Here is a 21639-nt window from a genome sequence, read left to right on the forward strand (position 1 = left end):
ATGGACGTGACGTAGCAGGTGAGTTGATTCTAAACAATGTTTTTGGTATTTGACGATGATTTCTGGATTCTGGACTCGGTGTTTGGCAGAAACTGGTTTGTGACTGGATCAGGATGGAAACTCAGGTGGATGAAGAGGATGATGATGATGATGATTTGGAGTTGGATGACTGGACTCCAGTTTCTAGTAGGAGAGGACAAGGACAGGGGCAGAACAGATGAGATGAAGTCAAGGCAGATCAATTCACATGAAGAGGAGAGTTGTTCACGAAAAGGTGGTGAGGGAGGATTTTAAAATAATCCTTCAGTTCAGGAAGGAAGATGAGCAGGTGAGTCTAGGTCTGAGAGCACTGTCAAGAGAATTAAACAAGAAGTTAGGAGAGGAGGAAATGGCTCAGATCTTTGTGATGGAAACTTGTTAATAACCTATAAAACAGAAGAACAGAAAAGTTAAACTTTTGCAAAAAACTGGTGAATGAAAGAAGGATTGTGGGAGAGAGCTGAGTGACCCTGGGAGTGATGACAGGTATTCCTGTTAATGAAGACTTGGACAGACTCAGACAGAGTCTTAGTGGAGGTGAGGTGAGCAGGATAAAGAGATCGTTGAGAACAGGTAATGGTGAATGCATTGATAGCTCGTCTGTGCTTCCAGAAAAAGTGAGAATTGGATGTATGAGCTTTCCAGTTATATTCCTCCCCCGCTCCACTGCTACAAATGCCACAGGTCTGGACATGTTGCAGCAGTTTGTAAAGGGAAGCAGAGATGTCCAGATGTGGAGGTGAACATAGAGCTGAAGACTGTGGAGATAATGTGCAGGAAAAATGTTGTAAGTGTGGTGGCCATCACAGGGTGACATATGGTGGCTGTGAAGTCAGGGAGAGGGCTGTGGAAAGTGAAGAAGTGAAAGTGGTTCACAACATAAGCTCTGCAGGAGCAGTGAGAAGGACACAAGGACAAAGGAGAAGGGAGGAAAGTGACAAAGTGAGTCAGGGTTTGAGATCAGAGGGAGGTCGACCAGAGGAAACTAACACAGCACTGACAGTGGAGAAGATGATTGTGTTCATGGTCGATGTTATCAACTGTACCGATCAAGACAAACACTAAACAGAGAAAATGAAAATAAGTGTTTGTTAGCTCCCTGGAAACACATTAAGAGCCTCCCTGTAAAGACTGGTTCAGATTTCACTCCTCAGGCTTCAGATGAAAATACTGACCACACTCGAGTGAAAATGCACTGATGTGATTCCTTGCGTTGTACAAAGTGCTGCTATTGGCTACTGCCTTTGGCCTGTATTCCACAGTGAAGCCAGGCATCTCAGGTTTCACATGAGACCAAGCATGTTTACAGCCCCTGAGAGTGGAGGGAGGTGCAGTGAGCACTGCAGGCCGACTGAGAGAGAGAGAGAGAGAGAGACACAAGGATCTGCTGTGTGTTGAACGGTTTGAAAAGGTTTTTTTATCAAACTAATTCAGAATGTTTTCTACTGGCTCTTTTTAATCAGATAAAGCACAGAGGTCCAGAGGTCTAAAATATAAAAACTTTGTTTTTGACAAGATTTAGAATTAATGTGAAGCTCCCCATGAATCTTCCATGAAGTATATGACAGTTGTTATAAATCATTTTTTATCAGGCAAGGACACAAATATCATGTGTAAGCTGATGTAGTGTAGGTTGGGTTTTGGTTACATGCAGAACAAGCACATTTTCAGAAACTAGAATTTTTAACCTATCAAATTACAGTTTTAAGCTGGTTACATTTAGAAAGACAACTGTGTAGAAATAAGGTGAAAAAATGTGGATGTTAAGAGGTTAAAGGGGATGGGAGAGAGCTCTCTGATTGGTTTATCACATGTTAGGTCTAAAACACACCCATGATTAATGAAGAGACTAATCACAACCCTTTTAAAGCATGCGCCTGGTGCTGTGACTGTTTGTCCACTGTTAAACTAACAAAAGTGGATGAGGACACGTCCTAAATGCTCTGTCTCCATGAGCCTAGATGGTTAAAATAGGTCCTAAGTCTTCAGAAGGAACCAATGGGCTCAGAGCTGAGAGCCACACACAGAGGTGGGAAGTCACAAAGTGTTGAGAGACGAACTCACACACTGTTGGTTTGGCTCTTTTCATGGGGTTTGTTGTCAAGAACAAACATGTAGAATAACAGCAGAATGATCCTTTAATTACACACAAGACTGTCTTTACCATCACTGATATCTGTGCAGATGTAACTCTGACAAACTGTGTGTTTGTCAGTGAAGTTGTGTGATGGTCAGATGAAGCCTGCAGCAGGATGTGGTGTTTGCTGTTGTCACAGTCATGTAGAAACACACAGGCCTCCTTGTGTGAAATGAAGCTGAACTCCAGAGAAAGAGTCAATGTGGAGAAGAAGAGCAGACACATCAGCAGCCATTAGTTTTAGTCAGGATGTTGTTTTGTCTTCATTTGTGGCAGTGGCAGTGTCGGGGTCACAGACATCTGATCCTCTCATCTTACCTTTGTATCACTCTGCTTCTTTAGAGCTGATGTGAGACAGGTCATCAACAGCTGGAGACTGGACACATTTAATGACTGACTGACACAACAGTGTTGTTTCTGGATGCTGCTGTGTTGCTTCCATCCTTCAGTACAGTGTGCGGTGCTGGATGGTGACGTCACTGCAGGACGTCAGCTGAGAGTTCCCACAATGACTCTGTCATCAGAGAATTGATCAGTGATCCATGTGATATGAATAAAAACATGTTTGTGTTTGCAGAGGTCAGAACCACAGACTGAGAGCAGAGTCTCCAGGATCCAGCTGTCTGTCTATGAAGAGTGACCGGTCCAAAGATCATCCTCCACATTTCAGTCCTGAACCTGGACCCTCAGACTCACAGTAAGAGACAGTTTCTACTGTAAACTGAGCTGAAGATGATTCAGTTATTAGACATATTTGACTGTGACATGTTAGTGATGAAGACATGTCTTCACAGAGGGAGGAAGAGGAGTGGTGTCTCTGTGGAGGAGCAGCTGTCCTGCTGTGCTCTGTGTCAGGACGTCCTGAAGGATCCAGTCTCTACCAGCTGTGGACACTGGTTCTGCAGACAGTGCTTCACCTCATACTGGGACCAGTCTGGGTCTTCAGGAGACCCCTCCTGTCCCCAGTGTGGACAAAGACCCAGAACCAGACCTGGACTGCAGACAGCCAGTCAGAGCAGCACTGTACAAAGTGAGACTGAACATGTGTCTGCTGATGTCTTCATGTCTGAAACCAGGACCTGTTGTTTTCTCCAGTGTCAGTTGTTCTATCACACAGCACTGACATTTCAGATGATTCTAAAAAGCACAACATTAAAAAGCTTTTCTTTGCTGCTCTTTAGTTTTTCTGTAGCTGATGAAAATAATCAGCAGACTCTCAGATTCTCTGTCTTCAGTCTGACATTGTCTCTTCTCTTTCAGCAGATAGTGGTCTGCAGGAGGTTTTAGATCAACATAAGATCAGTCTGAGGAGCAGATGTGAACGTGTGACTGAAGGAAGTGATGGAACAGGAAGTGGAACCCTCCTCAACAGGATCTACACTGAGCTCTACATCACAGAGGGACAGAGTGAAGAGGTTAATACCCAACATGAGGTGAGGCAGCTGGAGACAGCTTCCAAGATGAAGACCCTCCATGATGCTCCAATCAAGTGTCAGGACATCTTTAAAACCTTACCTGACCAACAGAAACCCATCAGAGTGGTTCTGACCAACGGTGTCGCTGGCATTGGAAAAACCTTCTCAGTGCAGAAGTTCAGTCTGGACTGGGCAGAGGGCTTGGAGAACCAAGATGTCAGTCTGCTGGTTCTGCTTTCGTTCAGGGAGCTGAACCTGATCAGAGAGCAGCAGTACAGTCTTCTCAGGCTGCTCCATGTTTTCCATCCAACATTACAGAAGGTCTCAGCAGAGCAGCTGGCTGTCTGTAAAGTTCTGTTCATCTTGGACGGCCTGGATGAAAGCAGACTTTCACTGGATTTCACCAACAGGGAGGTTGTGTCTGATGTCACACAGACGTCATCAGTCAACCTGCTGCTGACAAACCTCATCCAGGGGAACCTGCTTCCCTCGGCTCTGGTCTGGATCACTTCCAGACCTGCAGCAGCCAATCAGATCCCTCCTACATGTGTTGACAGGGTAACAGAGGTACGAGGCTTCACTGACGCCCAGAAGGAGGAGTACTTCAGGAGGAGATCCAGTGATGAAGAGCTGTCCAGCAGAACCATCTCACACATCAAGAAGTCCAGGAGCCTCCACATCATGTGTCAAGTCCCAGTCTTCTGCTGGATCACTGCTACAGTTCTGGAGCACATGTTGACTACAGAGCAGAGAGGAGAGCTGCCCCAGACCCTGACTGACCTGTTCTCACACTTCCTGCTGGTTCAGACAAAGAGGAAGAAGCTCAAGTATGATGAGGGACATGAGACCAGTCCACAGGAGCTGATGGAGGGTGACAGGGAAGTTCTTCTGAAGCTGGGGAGGCTGGCGTTTGAACATCTGGAGAAAGGAAACATCATGTTCTACCAAGAAGACCTGGAGCAGTGTGGTCTGGATGTCACAGAGGCCTCGGTGTACTCAGGACTCTGTACTGAGATCTTCAAAAGAGAGAGTGTGATCTTCCAGAAAACAGTCTACTGCTTTGTTCATCTGAGCATTCAGGAGTTTCTGGCTGCAGTCCACATGTTCCACTGTTACACCAACAGGAACACAGAGGTCCTGAAGAACTTCCTGGGAAAATTATATGTTGATTATACCCTAGATGTCTTCCTGAGGGCAGCCATGGAGAAATCCCTCAGAAGTAAAAATGGTCACCTGGACCTGTTTGTTCGCTTCCTTCATGGCCTCTCTCTGGAGTCCAACCAGAGACTCTTAGGAGGTCTGCTGGGTCAGAGGAAGAACAGTCCAGAAACCATCCAGAGAGCCATCAACAACCCGAAGGAGATGAACAGTGATAAAATCTCTCCTGACAGAAGCATCAACATCTTCCACTGTCTGATGGAGATGAAGGACCACTCAGTTCATCAGGAGATCCAAGAGTTCCTGAAGTCAAAGACCAGATCAAAGAAGAAACTCTCTGAGATCCACTGCTCAGCTCTGGCCTACATGCTGCAGATGTCAGAGGAGGTTCTGGATGAGTTGGACCTAGAGAAGTACAACACATCAGAGGAGGGACGACGGAGACTGATCCCAGCTGTGAGGAACTGCAGGAAGGCTCGGTGAGTCCAGACATGATCAATATAATTATCAATCAGTAGATTAGATCAGTAGTTGAGTCACATTCAGATAAACACAGTTTTCATTTATTCTCATTATTCTTAGTTTTTGACTAAGAATAATGTCCCAGGTGTTTTCTCTCTTGTTGCTGTAGAGGAGAGTCGTATCAGGAAATGTTCAGCTTCAGCCAAGGACACAGGTGTGAATCTATCAGAGCAGAATGGGAGGATTCAGTCTTCTTCTACACACCAGAGCTCAGTGTCATGTTTCTGTGAGGACCTTCTGTGAAAACCAGGCAGCAAACAGAGATTAGATTGAACTGTTGACTGAGTTGAGCTCAGGAGAAATGTTCTGGAGTAGGGATGCCACGGTGTGGAAATGTTCCCACCGGACATTAAGACATGTGTGGGCTCAGTGTCTGTAGATTTTCTATTGGTTTACAGTTTCAAATGAGGAAAATCTTATTTCACTGTAGAGCTGCACACACACACACACACACTCACACACACTCTCACACACACACACACACACACACACACTCTTCCAGGTTGTAACTGCAGAGTCCACTAAGTGTTGATCACTAGTGTTTTACTGAGGACAGTTTGTTCATGGATCAACGTGGGCGCTGCCACTGATTCACCACAATGAGCCAGATGTGTTTTATGCAGTGGTGTGTGTTGACTTCTACAGAGAGGCAGCAGAGCCAAGCAATCTGGAGTCAGTTTAAAAACACTGGAGAATAAAACTGTTTTTCTCAACAAGATTCTGACTCTGGATCAAATCATATGATGGAAGCAGAAATGTAACATCATTTTCCCTCCTTCATCTGCACAACAAAGATTCCCATGAAACTCTGCAGGTCTGAGAGAGAGTGATGAGAATTATTGTTTCATGTCAAACACAATCAGATCAGATGAGCTGAGCCACAGATGTGAAGAGCAGATGTTCATCACATCATCATCTTTTCTCATCAGATGCATTTTAACTTCAGTGTCTTTTATTACAAACTGTCTGATTTTATTCTGACACATTTTATATTTTCTCTCATCACAGACTTGTTAATTGTGGACTCTCAGAGACTCACTGTGAAGTCGTGTCCTCAGCTCTGAAGTCCAACCCCTCCCATCTGAGACACCTGGACCTGAGTAGAAACAGCCTGAAGGATTCAGGAGTGAAGCAGCTGTGTGCTGGACTGGAGAGTCCAAACTGTAGACTGGAGACTCTGAGGTCAGTTCACTGACTGGAGCTGTTGTAGTTTTATATTCAGTTCAAATCTTTGAAGTTCCAGTTTTTCATTGGTTGGTTCATTTTCAGGATTTCTGTGTGAGGATTTAAAAAATCAGCCAGTGAAGAGAAAGAAGTAAGATGAGACCAGGAGCAGAGTGGTGATGGGGAGGGTCAGGAGAATTCCTGGGGGCCGTTTGGGGGCCGGGGCCGGACTGATTATTGTGTAGACTAATAATATTGTGTTATAGGAGAAGGAGAAAGGTGGAGCAGAGAAGAATGCAAAAGAACAAATACTGGAGGAGGAAGCAGAGAAATGTTCCACAATCACAGAGAGATTCAACATCCAGTAAAGAGCCGGCAGCTGAAATGCTAAGCAGGGGCGTTGTAGCTAGCTGCTAGCTCAGCTCATATTAAATGTGGCTAGTATAGCTAGCTGCTAGTTGTTGGGCAGCAGCCCTGTGCTTGTGTTAGCTGCTGTTTGTCTTTGTGTTATTAACAGCTGGGACTGGTGATCTCCAGGTAAAATGAAGGGTCCCACTCGGCCCCTGGATGAGAGCAGTCACAGTGTTTGTGATTCAGAGCAGCAGAGAATTGACAGAGTTTGATGTTAAAATCAGAAAGTTGATGAGAATCAAACTGCAACAGTCTCACAGATCTTCTGCTGCTGCTGCTGATCTGAACACCAGCAAAGCTGCAGCTCTCTGCAACCAACAAATATTGCAGCTGTTGTTGTGTGTTGATGTCAGCACTGCAGCATCATGGGAAGCCACAGACCTTCAGACCGCAACACAAACCAGATCAAAGCAGGGCCAGTGGCTGAGGCGGGAAAGTGGAGACAAGAGGAAACTCAGCTGGGACATGGAGGCAGGAAGGATTAGATTGATGCTGGGAGCAATTTATGAGCAGCTCCCACCTCCCCAACATCATAGTGAATAAACAGCTGAGGAGCAGATGTTGTGTTGTGGTCAGAAACACAGCAGCTTGTGTATGTTGTGGAGCTGACAGTACCATGGGATACAGGGGTTTTGTTGGCAGATCAGTCTGGTCCCTGTTACCTGAACTGAGCTGCTCTCACTTCTGTTCTCTTCAAGTCCACGTTGTGCTTCTCTGAACCTGTGCACTGTGAACTCAAAGCGCTCCAGGTGTCCTTCATGTCATATCTTGTCGATTGTGTGTGAACACAACAAAAGGTCAGACTTGATCTTGAAGAATGGAGCTTCTTCTAATCACATGAATAACACAAGTGGTCATGTGACTGTGGTTCAGGAGCAGTTACCAGAGCAGACTGACACTGACACTCAGAGAAACTCTGTTCATCAACTATCAGACCTAAACCGTGGACGTTGTGCTGAGCTGAAGGGTTGTAGGACTGTGAGCACAGGTTTGATCTCTGCTCTGTGACCTTCATTAACCCCGTCCTCACTCAGTCTGCTCCTCACTGGGGGGTTGATGTGAAAATCAGATGAATTCTACTTCCTCATTCAGTGAAGATCAGCTGAATAAATCTGTGGTGTTTTCCAGCAGGAGGCTCTGAACGTTACCTGAAGGTGAACTGGTTGTTGCTGCAGGTCACAGAATCTGACGGCTCACAGAATGGGCTGTAACACCGGTGGTAGACTGAGGCCGAGCACTCGTCCTCCTCAAGTTCTCAACAGTAACACAAGTTCTTCTTTAAAGATGTGGACACAGAGAAATATTTTCCCTCCTCCTGTAAATGTGACATTGTGCAGTTGTTTGGTGACTTTGGAACATTGAAGCTGCTCCACCATGTTTGTTCTGAACAGTGTGACTGAGTTCTCACTGTTTGTTCACGTCCTCAGTGTTTTGTTTCTGTGCTGATGTCTGTAGTGTCAGAGAGGGAACAGACTAAACAGACGTGAATCCTCTGATTCTCCTCTGATCACAGACTGAACTGAGGTCAGCAGCAGCTGATCAACCTGTGTTCACATCAACAGCTGTATGAATGTTGTGCTGACATTTGGATGATGTGTGTAGAAGGCTGACATGATGAAGATCCACAATAACAGAAGGGCAAAGTCACTCTACTCATTTTAGACAAAGATCATTGATCAGGACAAATCTGATTGATTATCAATCATTGATCTACATCTTTGATTCTTTATTCAGATTGGAGAACTGCAGTTTGTCAGAGATCAGCTGTTCTTCTCTGGGCTCAGCTCTGAAGTCCAACCCCTCCCATCTGAGAGAACTGGACCTGAGCTGGAACCTGAACCTGCAGGATCCAGGAGTGAAGGGTCTGTGTGGTTTTCTGCAGAGTCCAGACTGTAGACTGGAGACTCTGAGGTCAGACTCCATGTTTTCTTTCTGTGCTGAGATGAATGTGATGTGAAAGTTGTGTTGACACTGAGCTGCAGACATGAGGCTGATATTATACTGATCCACACTGAGGATCTTCATGGTAAAGTCTGTTTTCTTCTTCTCTGCTTTTAGTCCAGTGACAGTTTCTCTTCAACTTTCACCTCATGACTTTTTAAAACACCAACAGAAACACATTGAATCTGTCAGACAATAACTGATCTATAATCAATAGCTGATGGTCTCAACACTTTTATAAGGCTCTGTGATGTTTGTACTGACTCCAGTATTCAAAGCCAAGTTGTCATAGCAACAGGTTGTTTCATCACTTTAAACCCTGTAGGTTTGACTGTGTTAAATATTTGAGCTCAGTCACCAGGTGCCTGTGTCTCTGCCGTTCCATCAACTAGTGAATTTAATATATATTTCTATACATTTGTTCTCATGTCTCCAAACTTCAGCCTGACATGTTTGTTGTCTTTGAAAACTTGAGGATCTTTAGTAGAATCTGCACAACATGAGTTTGTATAGATGGAGCCACAGGTGGAGCTGGCAGAGTTGAAGAGGTGGAGTCACTACGTCTTTATTGAAGCAGCAGCATGTTGTCATGAATATTAATGAGAGCTGTTTTTACTTTGTCTGTTTGACTCTTTGTGGTTTCAAGCAGGAACTTTGTCTCCTAAACTCACATCTTTGATTCTTTATTCAGATTGATCAACTGCAGTTTGTCAGAGATCAGCTGTTCTTCTCTGGTCTCAGCTCTGAAGTCCAACCCCTCCCATCTGAGAGAACTGGACCTGAGCTACAACCGGAACCTGCAGGATCCAGGAGTGAAGGGTCTGTGTGGTTTTCTGCAGAGTCCAGACTGTAGACTGGAGACTCTGAGGTCAGTTCACTGTTGTAGATCTTATATCTTGAATCCACAGCTAATGAAGCTTCACACACAAGTTGAATCCATTGACTGTGAATGAATGAATGACATTGTAAATAGTTGTTGTCTCATGTTTCCAGTTGTTCTTCTCTCACACTGAGAATGATTCTTCAGTTTCAGCTCATTTCACTCACTTGTCATGAATAATGTCTGTTCACTTCAGTTCAACCTTCACAGCTCACACACTCGTATTTCTCTCAGTCAGAGGACTCATGTTTTCTAAATCCACTGGAGAAAATGTCCAGTGTTAGTTGTTCAAGTCAATTCATTTTTATCACAACAACATACACAAGATCCTCACAACTAATATTTGTCCAAAGAAAGTGAAGAAAGAATCTTCTTTTTTTCAGTAGATTTCAGTGAAGTGTCAGGACTAATGTCTGTTTGATCAAACTGTGTGTGTGTGTTTTCATCTGTAACACAACACACACAACTGTTGTGTTGACAATGTTGTGTTGTACTGACATGATGATGATGCACAATAACAGAAGGACAAAGTCACTCTACTAATTTTAGACAAAGATCATTGATCAGGACAAATCTGATTGATTATCAATCATTGATCTACATCTTTGATTCTTTATTCAGATTGTGGAGCTGCAGTTTGTCAGAGATCAGCTGTTCTTCTCTGGTCTCAGCTCTGAAGTCCAACCCCTCCCATCTGAGAGAACTGGACCTGAGAGACAACAACCTGCAGGATTCAGACCTGAAGGATCTCCGTGGTCTCGTGGAGAGTCCAGACTGTAGACTGGAGACTCTGAGGTCAGTAGAGGGGCGGAGTCAGTCCATGCTGCTCTCAGCAGTATTGTACTAAACACAGTTAGTATCAGAGCAAAGATCCAGTGTTTCCTGTGAACCTCCAACCTCCTCAGTGGCTGCTTTCCTCAGTGAAGCTGTGAGAGGAGAACGGGGACAGGCTTCAGGATTGGACAGACAGACAGAGAGAGAGACAACAGTCAGCCAATCAGAGCAGCCAGAAGCTTGTTGTGATCAAGTGTGTGAGTTGATGTGAAGACGACTGTTGTTGTTGTGTTTATGTGTACAGGAAATAAAGCTGATTCCAGCTGACAGCCTCACAGATGGACAGAGACAGTGTCCTCATTCATCAAACTGTCCAATCTGATCTGAGACTGTTTGTTCTCTGGTTTCAACACTAAACAGCTGATCAGTTTCATCTGTGTCACAGCTCTGAGATCAGTGTGATGGAGCCTGACAGTCCCTGGCTCTTAGTGACAGCCTCCATGTTCAGTCAGGTGATGTTTCAGAAGCAGCTCACATGTTGATCAACACACAGAGACTCTGTGTTTAAAGTGACATCAGCTGACAGGTAACAGGAGTGAATCCATCACTGACCTGTTGCTGACTCAGCACTTTGTTTCCACTGTGGACTGAGTGAAATGTGCAGAGTGAACAGACTTGATGCTGAACGTCTCTGCAGGTCTGTGAGCTTCCAGCTCAGTGTGTTCACTCCAACACGTTAACATGAGAGCTGAGAGGAAGCAGCTGCTGCACATCTGGTCTGAACAGGACTGAAGTCCCTGCTGCATCACTGACTGATGAAGTGAGTCTCTGTAAACACTGATTCGTCTCCTCTGCTTTCTTCTTCTCTACACAGATGGAGGTGGTGAGAGTGGAGAGGAGAGCTTGATCCAGCAGTGACTGACAGAGGAATCAGAAGAAGTGGAGATGACTCTCAGTGCTGCAGTCTGAACTGATCTGAGAACAGCTCCACTGTCACACACAGAGTCCAGTCCACCATCATCCCTGTGTGTTCCTCTGGATCTGACAGAGCATCATCAGTGTCTCTGGACTTAAAGCTCATCAAGTTCAGCTCTGAACAGTTTCCTTGTTGAGCTTCACAAAGAGGGAATTTCACAGTAAAATGACTTGAACTCTGAAGATTAGTTTGACTCAGACGTTGAAGCCTCATGTTCTTCAGCTGAACTTTACCAGATATTATTGTACAGGAGAAACATGTTGTTTTTATCCTCCATCTTATTGATGTATTCAATAATACTTTTTAGAAATTATAGTAAATTATCATATTCATAATGTTGAATCTGCTAAATATTTGTAACCAGCCCCTGCAGTGAATAGAAACCAAAAACGGTTTTACTATAGTAGAAGTTAAAATGTTTTAAGATAAAAGTAAAAAGTAAGTTGAAATTAAAATCTACTCATTATGTTCCTGTTACAGTTTCATAGTATTGTATTTTATTGCACATTTACTGCTTCTCTTAAGCCTGTTGAGATATGAGGTTTTTAGCCATATCTCCCAGCCTTTTTATATGAGCATGTCTATATATCTTAATGATAAGTCAACAAGTATCATTGGTTAAATTAATCATTCAATAGTAATAATCAATAGTACTTTAAATCCTTCTGTATGGTAGATAATGTTTTTATATTTACTTCCTGTTCTTTATAGCCTTATATTTGACTGGTGTTTAGTTCTGCTGTTTGTAGCAGAATAATAATTCAGTGTAAATACAAATGTAGTTTAAATTTTCACCGACACAGTGAGGGGGGCAGTAGAGTTTCAGGAGCCAGAACAACCTCCACCAATCAGAGGTTTAGTTCAGCCTGAGAGGTAAAACCCAGGGCTGGTGAGAGCATCATCATCTTCATCAGCTCCTCTCTTCTCTCATTGGCTGTCATTCACAGCTGATCCACAGAAATACTCTGGGCTTTGTTTACTAGAGGTTTTAATGTTGGCATTTCACTTGTTTCTTGTCTTTGTTTAACACAACTGTTTTTACATCCAGAGACTGTTGATGGGAAGTGCAGCATTATCAATGACCATAATTAGCAAATCATTTGAACACATTTCCTCCATCCACTACTGACTTATTCAATGACCTTGTTGCTTCCAATGATAATTTAAGATTCTCTTTAGATCCAGTTTCTCCTGATCAAAAAACACCACAAATCAAATCACCATGGAAAAAGAAGCTGTTGAAAAGCTGAGAGAGGAGAGAGGAAAAGCAAATCACATGTTCACTGGTATATTTTTAAACACAGGGTTTAAATTAACAATTAATTCAGAAAACCAAAATAACCACAGTTTTCTTTTCTACAGTTGATAATCTTTTAAATCCACCACCTGCTCTCAGTCTAACTCAACTTTCAACTGAGAAAATCTCAGCACAGTTTTAAAGAAAACATTTCTGTTAGAGCCAGCATAGCAAATATTAACACACACACTGTCATAGACTCCCAGCTATGATGTCAACCAATCTGCTACCTTACTCTCTCTTGAGGAACAACAAGACTAATAAAGTCCTCTGAACTCAGGAAACCTACTGCTTTTAAAAGGTCCATGATCAATCTGGACGACTGCCAGTTAAATAATTCCAGACACACAAATTGTTTTTAATCAACCACTCACATTTAACCAGTAACATTTTAGAAAAGTTCCAATCTGGTTATTCAGCAACCCACAGCACAGAGAGTGCTGTAATCAAAGTGGTAAATGAGAAATGAGCCGGTCTCTGACCGTGTTTTAGTCTGATTTATTCTTATTTAATGAAACAGCCATAGGAATGGTGAATATCCTCAGGGGCCCCACAGTACTGAATATAGTGTTCCTCAAGGAACCATTCACAGCCCAATCCTGTTATCACTATATTTGCTCCCATTGGGAAACAGTATCAACCATCACCATATTGGCTGCCATCTGTACGCTGATGATACACAATTGTACATCTCTGTTTCCCCAAATGACTCCATTGCTCTGCTCTCTCTCATCGCCTGTCTCACTAACATTAACACATGGATGTGTAAAAACCTTTTAAAAGGAGCAAGAGAAAATCTACACTTTGTGTTTGGTCTCAGCAAACAAATGAAAACACTAATCACATATTTGGGATCACTTTAGCCTCAGATCTTTAGAGGAAGAAATAAGAAATGTTTCCAAAGTCACTCAGAATCCTCACTCACACTTTTATCACTCCCTGTTTAGACTGTTGTGATTCTCTGCACCTTTCAGAAACGACTGTAAAGTTGTGACATGAGATTTTCTTTGGTTTTATGTTCCATGCAGATCACTAAGCTCTTCCACTACCTTTCTTTTAGATGTCTTTTCAGTGTTTTTTGTTGTTGTGCTGTTTTAATCCTGTGTGAATCACTTTGGGCAAAGTGTTTGTAGGACATATTTTATGTATGTTATCTATATGTTATATCAATAAAGTTGAATTGAAAAACATTTTAGAGCCAAGTTTAACCTGTTGCTGCCCAGAGGGACCACCTGTCCTGCAGAGTCTGTCAGTCTTCATGTGTCAGGACAGAGTGAAGCAGCTCCACGGTTTCTGCACCGGCCTTCACTCACACTCACCTGCTCACCTGAGTGATTATCTGCTTTAATCTGAACCATGCTCTGAAACTTCATGGTCTGCACACGCACTGACAACTAGTTGATTGATTTTCCTTTCCGGCTCTCAACGAAGGCGGACGCATCTTCCTCCCTCTCTTCTCCCCCTTTCTTCCCTGCTTTGCTTCTCACGTCTCGTCCTGTCTTGTCTAAACCTTGGAAGCCTCTCTCTGCACTGCTCTCTAAAACTAAAATCATGGAATTGGTCAACTGGTCTCTCAACACAATTGACAGGATCTTCTCGACGAGAAGCCCGGGTTCGGGGGAACCTGTCTGCCCTGGCGGGAACGTACGCCGCTGGTTACATGAGGGACTCCTGGGAGCAGTGGAGGGTCGTGTGCCTGGCGATTCTTTCCGTTGAGGACATAGAAGATCTTTATAATTCACACGTGTAAGATTCGGAGCATTTCATTGGCTGACCGCTGGAAGTCCCCATAATACAGGGTTTTGTCAAATCCACTGTTTTAATCTGATTTAAACACAGAATTGTCGGTTATCCAGGAAACGTCAGCTGCCATAACTTCACCTTTACTTTAACTTTTGGTGCAGACAAGTTAATGAATTACCCTCATCTTTTATTTCAGAGTATCAATTTAAAACACACAAAAAACTGATTTTGAAATCCTACTGCAGTTTTCATTTTATAAAAAGCCTTCCCTAGCATTATTAGTTTTGATTGATCAGTTACTTTGATGCATTGATAAATTATTGTCTATGTCAGCACTTTAGCTGACTGTCATGAAGTAATGCTGTGGGGCATTAGAATTCTAATTTCCAACATACAGATGAATTAGATCAGATACTGTACTGTGTAGGATGCCTGAAACATACCAAAATGAAAAAGAAAAGATTGTGTTGATGTTTTCAAGGCAAGAAATTCTAAAACAAAACATGATGTTGCAAAGAACACATAAACGACCGCTTTTGCTCTTTGGCTCTTGGCTGCCCTCATTTCTTAATCTGACGGAACCTTTGTAGGCTGTTATCTTTTCATGTTTGTGCATGTGTATGTGGCGATTCTTACAAATGTAAATATGCATCCTATGATGTGCATGTGATAATGTCTCTCACTAGTGACAACTACAGTGTGGTTGAGATAGTGAGAGAAGCAAAACTCAATGCTTCAAATAGATCATGTTCAGATATGTATAAAGTGACTGGTCTAAGACAGGGTTCAAATACAAGTTTCACTAGTTATGGCTGACAAGTTTTTCTAAATAGCAGCACTGTCACTGTTGCTATTCCCACCTATGTTTTTCTCCCCATCACTAATTAGAGTGGAGGCTTTAAGTCAGGTGATCTGATCAGCCAGTAGTCTTACGATCGACGACACTAAACCGTCTAAATAAAATGTATAGTGTAAAGTGACTGAAGACATTATCCTCGGGCCTTTGCAGGAGATGGCAGCACCATGGTCCCGGAGGAACAAGCTAAAACCTAAAGATGAGGCTGCGTATTTTTCATCCCTGTGTAAAGACAAGGATGGTTTTGATGTTAAGTACATGAATTCATACAAAGGTGAGTAACACAGGCCTATGTTAAAGCATTGTTTACATTGTGTCACTTTTCCTGAGTAATCATTTGTTGTTTAGGTCAAGAGTGTTCAGCTGCCGGCACTTTCACAAGGGAGATTTCCTTGTTGAATACAGAGGACAAGTTATAACTAAACAAGACTATGAAAGCAGACTCAGACTGTACCATGACGGACTTCAAGTTTTTACTTTTGAATTTCATTTCAATGGAAAACAATTATGGAATATAATAATATATTGCTATATTTAATATGTTGCTGTGCTCAAGTTATAAGTCACCCATAAATATAAACTCTGCTTTTTCTTATTCTATGGTTGTAGAAGTAGTAGAAGAATAAAGGAGATTAGTAATCCTTCCTGAAACATGATTCCTTAATTGTACAGTGAAACTTGCATTAATTGCGTGTGTGTGTCAGTATATATTTTTACACTTTGTAACATTGTGTTCCTGCTGCTTCAGGATTGATGCTGCCAGAGAAGATGGCTCCCTTGGGAGACTTGTCAGTGATGATCATGTGAACCCAAACAGCAAAATGAAAACAATCACAGTGGATGGAAAGCCCCATCTGTGCTTATTTGCACTAAAGGACATCAGTCCCGGAGAATAGATCACATACAGCTATGGAGATTGTGACTGGCCATAGAGAAGCAAGGTATTTACAGATGGAACTTAATTTTCACAATGAACGAGCACTTACAGCCTACTATCTTTTAACACCACTTTCTTAGAAAAATCTAGCTAGAACTTTTTTCCACTCTGTGCAAGCTATTCATGTTATGCCTAGTGACTGCTGCCAGGAAGATGATCTGTCACTGATTCAGGAAGTCAATATTGCACCTCAATAGTTGTAATATACTTACATTCAAGTGAATACACAGTTTACCATTTTTACAATTTCTGTATCAATCGTATGGAGATGTGAATGTATAAGTCATTATATTGAGTGTGAAACTGAACTGAATACCATTACTGATCATTGTTTCAGCAATATTTGGTATGATCTATGAAGTTTCATGACCTCCTCTTCTATAGTCACTGTAGTATGCTGTGAAGCTGTTAAAACACAGTTCAGATGTAGCTCGATAATATCTTGTCAATTACATAAAGGTTGAAATGAAGATTAAACATGAACCTAAGTGTTGGGATTGACATGGAGGAGTTTATCATTTTTTTCTTCTCAGCAACTGACAAAAACACTGGTGGGATGGACAAAGTGCACAGCAGAAAGCAAGCGCGCAAACAACCAGGGAGAAGCACACAGACACACACAGGGAAGAACCTACTGCTGAATCATGTTTTGAGAGCAGAGACTTCCTGCAGATTTAATAGGAACTGTCAATAAAGTTTTGTTCTTCACGAGGCAGGCCACCGAAACGCCTGGATAATTACTGTATTAACATTAATATCACTAATTTACTGTCACAAGTAGGATTTCAGATGTGTTGTATACAGTTGCAGGACAATCACTGGAGGGTATTGAAAAATTCTGTTTACATCAGCTCAAAAAACAGGGAACAATTAGATCACACATTGGATCTCAATGAAGAAAATATTCAAGTGGAAAGTCTTTTCTCAGTAATACTGTGTAATTCGTTTAGAACAAAATGATGTAACAACAGTCACTGGAAACAAAAATCATCAATCCATTGATGCCTATCTATTAGAGACATGGGAAAGATGAAATTAATTTTACAGGTGAGCAATGATACTGTTATGTTTCTCTAAGATTTTTTTAGCTATCGCCAGATCAAGTGAAAAACATAGTGTTAATATACAATTATAAGAACAAGCCCAGTGCAGTTATATAACCCATTAAAAAAAAAAAATTAGACTTAACAGAACAAACAAAGTAAAGAGAACTGAGTGTTAACCCCAGTGTTTGGGAATCTGTTTTCCTCTTTTGTAGTGTTTCTTGAAAATGCTGATGAAAAGGAGGATCCAAGGAGGAAACCAAAACAGCAGTGGTCTCCAACAGAGGTCGCAGCGGTAATGAGACATTTCAGAAACCACATCAACAAGGGGAAACTAGCCTCTATGATTGAATGCAAACAGTGCAAGACTGCTGAGCATCCTTCTCTGGCTCGTCGCTCTATTCAAAACATAAGAGACTTTGTCAGGAATCGGGACTTAATGGTCAAGAAAACAACATACAGTCACTGAATACTGAATTTAGGTTATATTTTTGATGTTTATGTGAAGGTCTTTTCGAAATGTTATGTTCTTTTTATATGTTTATATATGTTCGTATGGGCAATTTCTGATAGGCTTGCAACCTGTTCTCAACCTGTTGTCTGGTGTTGCAACTGATGTGATATACACACAGTGTGTTATTTGATGTTATCAGGAGAAGTGACTTTCACTATGTTGTCAAACAGTGATAGTAATTAAAACCTTTCTCCTTGTTCACTGACTCTGAATGCTGTGGTATGTCCTGATATCTATTAATAGATCATGTAGACACACAGATAGTGAGTCCTTTAATGCGTGGTATGAAAGTGTGGTTTCACATTTGCATCACTATACAAAAATACTATAAATACAGTATCTTTTAAATTGCACAGTGCACAGTGCTGGTGTACTATGCATTGTGTAGAACAATTTGTCTTCATATAATAGGTGTGTCCTTTTAATACACAATGCGTTCACTTTTGTGTTTGTGTTTATCCATGTTCTATTTATTCATGTTTGAGCCTTTAATACACTAAAGCACTTCTCAATTATTTTCTGTTATGCCCCCCTAGGAAGAAGAACCCCCCTCCCCCCACTCTGCTGAGAAGGTGATTGGCTGCAATCTTCCGTCCCTCCAGGACCTGTACGCCTCAAGGACTCTGAGGCGTGCAGGGAAGATTGTAGCTGACTCCTCCCACCCTGGACACAAACTCTTTGAGACACTCCCCTCTGGCAGGAGGCTGCGGTCCTTCAGGACCAAAACCTCTCGCCACAAAAATAGCTTCTTCCCATCTGCTATTAGCCTCATCAACAAGGCTAGAGAGCCCCACTGTTGCTGATCAATTGCACCAATCACCAGAAAAAATTCCTTGTATGTGAAAACATACTTGGCAATAAAACTGATTCTGATTCTGATTCTGATTCTGATTCTGATACTATAAATAGTATCATTTGTCTATAAAATTGTTATAAGTACACCTCTGCATAACATTGTATCCTTATTAACATTAAAGAAAACAAAAAAAGAAAGAAATATAGATCAACTTATAACAAAGAATAACTTTATTAACTTTGTTTTTTAGTCTGTAACAGAAAAGATTTAAAGTGCATCAATTTCCCTGAATTCAAAAAAATTTTAATCCTTATTTAAACTATAAACATTTTTTGACCGACTGCCATTTGATACTGAAAAATAAAATTAAATAAAATCAATAAATAATAATAAATTCAAACTGATCAGCAACATGCACTCAGGAGCACAATATATCAAATATGTTAACCTACAAAACAAAAATGAATAAAACAATTTGTGCTGATTTTTGTTATCAAAATGAGGAAGTCAGGATTAATGGCTACAATGAGCACGTTTTGCAGTGCACAGCTTTTGGAAGCGGGGTTTGAAGCATGATACTGCAACTCTCAGCTCCTGCTCAATGTTTAGCTGGGACCTGTACTTGGTCTTCAGTGCAGCAACAGCAGAGACGCGCAGTCTTACAGAGATATGATGTTGCAAAAGGAAGAAGAATGCCCAAAGCCTTCTGCCCTCAGAGTGGATACTGCCTCTCTACACTCAGCCAGAATTCACTCAGTGTCTGTGATGTGAACCTCAGTCTCCATGTGGAGTCAGACGTCATGTCAGTGAACTGGTCCTCCTCTGCAGAGCTGAAACCAGTTGGAGCTGGTGCATCGAAAGGATCTGTCATCCAGTCATACTGGAACTGTTTTCAGGGAAGTACTTTTTAAAGAATCCCATCAATGATGAAATATGCTGCTTGATATATGGAATCACTGAGGGGGCATCATAGTCAGTGGAGTCAACAAATTGATGCAGGTTCTCGAATGAATCAGTATTTCCTTCATCAAGTCCCTGCCCCACATTGCAAGCTTTCGAGTGAAAGAGCTGATCTCGTCTGTGACCTGAGGGAGGTGTTTATCTTTCCCTTCAAGCTGTAGATTTAGTTCATTTAGCCTCCAAATATGTCACTCAGGTGGGCCAGTTTCACCAGGAAGTTCTCATCACTACATTTTTCTGCTACTTCATACTTCTGAGCTCAAAAACCCGGGATGAGACTTTTCCTCGTGACAGCCACCTTGCTTCACTGTGAAACAGCACAGCTTGGTGTTCAGCTCCCATCTCCTCACAGATAGCAGAGAAGACTCTGGTTTTTAGTGGTCTGGTCTTTATAAAACTGACTACACCTATAATGTCAGGCATAACCTCACTTAATTCAGGGGAAAGGTGCCTTGAGGCCAGTGCTTCTCTGTGTATAACACAGTGTGTCCACTCAGCATGAGGTGAGGCCTTTTTGATGAGTGCCTGAAGTCCTTTTCTCCTCCCTGCCACGGCCTGTGCACCATCACTGCAAACACCAATGCAGTTCTCCCACTTCAGCCCACTCTCATTCAGGAAGCAGTCCAGCATTTTGAATAGCTCTTCAGCTGTGGCTCTGTCTCTGACAGATTTACAAAAAGGTAGATCCTCACACAGGGAGTCTGTCATGTCAAAACGTACATAAGCAATGAACAAACAGTCTTTGTTGCTGTCAGCTGCTTCATCGAACTGTGAGGCCAAACGTTTGTCTTTGAGTTTATCTACCAGCTGTTCTTGAGGATCGTCAGCAGTGTCATTTATACGTCTGGCGACAGTGTCATTGGACAGAGGGATAGTTTTTATCTTTGCAGCACTTGCGTCATCCAGCATGACAGAGACCACGTCTCATGCTGCAGGCAGTATCAGCTCCTCTGCTATGGTGTGGGGTTTTTTGCACTGAGCAGTTTGGTGCGCCACCTTATGTGATGCTAACAGAGCTCGCTGGTTTACTGAAGTAGCTTTCACAAAGCGGGATGATTGTTGGTGATATTCGGCACGTTTTCGCTGAAAAAACTCAAGCGGTTTATCAGCGTGATGAGGGTGGAATGTCTTTAAGTAACGCCTTCATTTATTTGGCTTCATGCTGTCCACTGCCAACATTTTAAGACACAGTGAACACACCGGTCTGTCCTGGTCTCCCACCGTAGTCACGGTGAAGCCAAGCGCTACATACGCTTCGTCATATTTCCTCGTCTTAGCTTTGTGGTGACTTTCGTTTGTCGCATTATCTCCGTCTCTCTCTGCCTTTCTTTTCATCCCTGTTAAATATTTCTCCATGGTGTCTCTTGAGGGTTTGTTCACTGCACTTCATATCTCCTGCTCTGTGCTGTGTGTGCGCAAGCCCGCGCAAAAAACCCCGACAGAACAGAGCTAATACTCCCTGCGCACACTCTGACAATGAGAGCGCCACTGCCACCTCCTCATAATTATGTATATTGTCAGGTTGTTATACTTTTAGTTGTGTCTTGTGTAAACAAACTCTGAAGTGAAATCTGTGTTGTGGGGCTAAAAACAGATTTTTTGTACCACATGTCTGTGGTGAGAGTGGAAAGTGGTGTCCCTCTAATACACCAACGGACTGGTTTGTGGAGTAGTGTACCTGTAGTACACAAAAGCCCGTGTGTGTGTGTGTGTGTGTGTGTGAGATACTGGATGTAATTTGTCTTGTTTAGTTTGCTCAGTGCTGTTTCATCACTGTGTGGAAGCTTTATTGGGATAGATATATAGTTATATTGGGATCAGATTTTAATATTGTACATTGTCTCTTATAAATACAGTAAATAAATAAGTTATAAATTGTGTTATATATTTAATTGAACTTTATTTCACCTGTACTTTTGTTAAGAAATGTGCTCTACATGATTTCACTGTATAATATGATTGGAATTCATTGACAATAGAACTGACAGCTGGAATAGAATGCTCATGTTGTGACGTCCTCTGACATCATAGAGGCTCATTTGCATATCATCTGCAGGACAGTAGAGTTCTACAGTC

The 21639-nt window shown here is 42.2% G+C and overlaps 2 protein-coding genes across 2 annotated transcripts in view; both read left to right on the top strand.

Moving 5' to 3' along the window:
- Window positions 1–21639, top strand: part of LOC139609599 (protein NLRC3-like) — a 362291-nt gene that overhangs the window by 283135 nt on the left and 57517 nt on the right. The window lies entirely within an intron of this gene.
- Window positions 2476–13904, top strand: LOC139609628 (protein NLRC3-like). The gene is made up of 9 exons (XM_071464493.1): window positions 2476–2873; window positions 2971–3206; window positions 3437–5228; window positions 6280–6453; window positions 8581–8757; window positions 9479–9655; window positions 10289–10462; window positions 11316–12271; window positions 12510–13904. Exons 1-8 carry the CDS (start codon window positions 2806–2808, stop codon window positions 11326–11328), a joined length of 2811 nt encoding a protein of 936 aa, XP_071320594.1. The 5' UTR covers window positions 2476–2805; the 3' UTR covers window positions 11329–12271; window positions 12510–13904.

This window comes from Trachinotus anak, unplaced genomic scaffold, assembly GCF_046630095.1.
Source record: "Trachinotus anak isolate AG129_WGS33_773 ecotype Australia unplaced genomic scaffold, CSIRO_AGI_Tana_v1 ptg000026l, whole genome shotgun sequence".
In the NCBI taxonomy this organism is placed as follows: domain Eukaryota; kingdom Metazoa; phylum Chordata; class Actinopteri; order Carangiformes; family Carangidae; genus Trachinotus; species Trachinotus anak.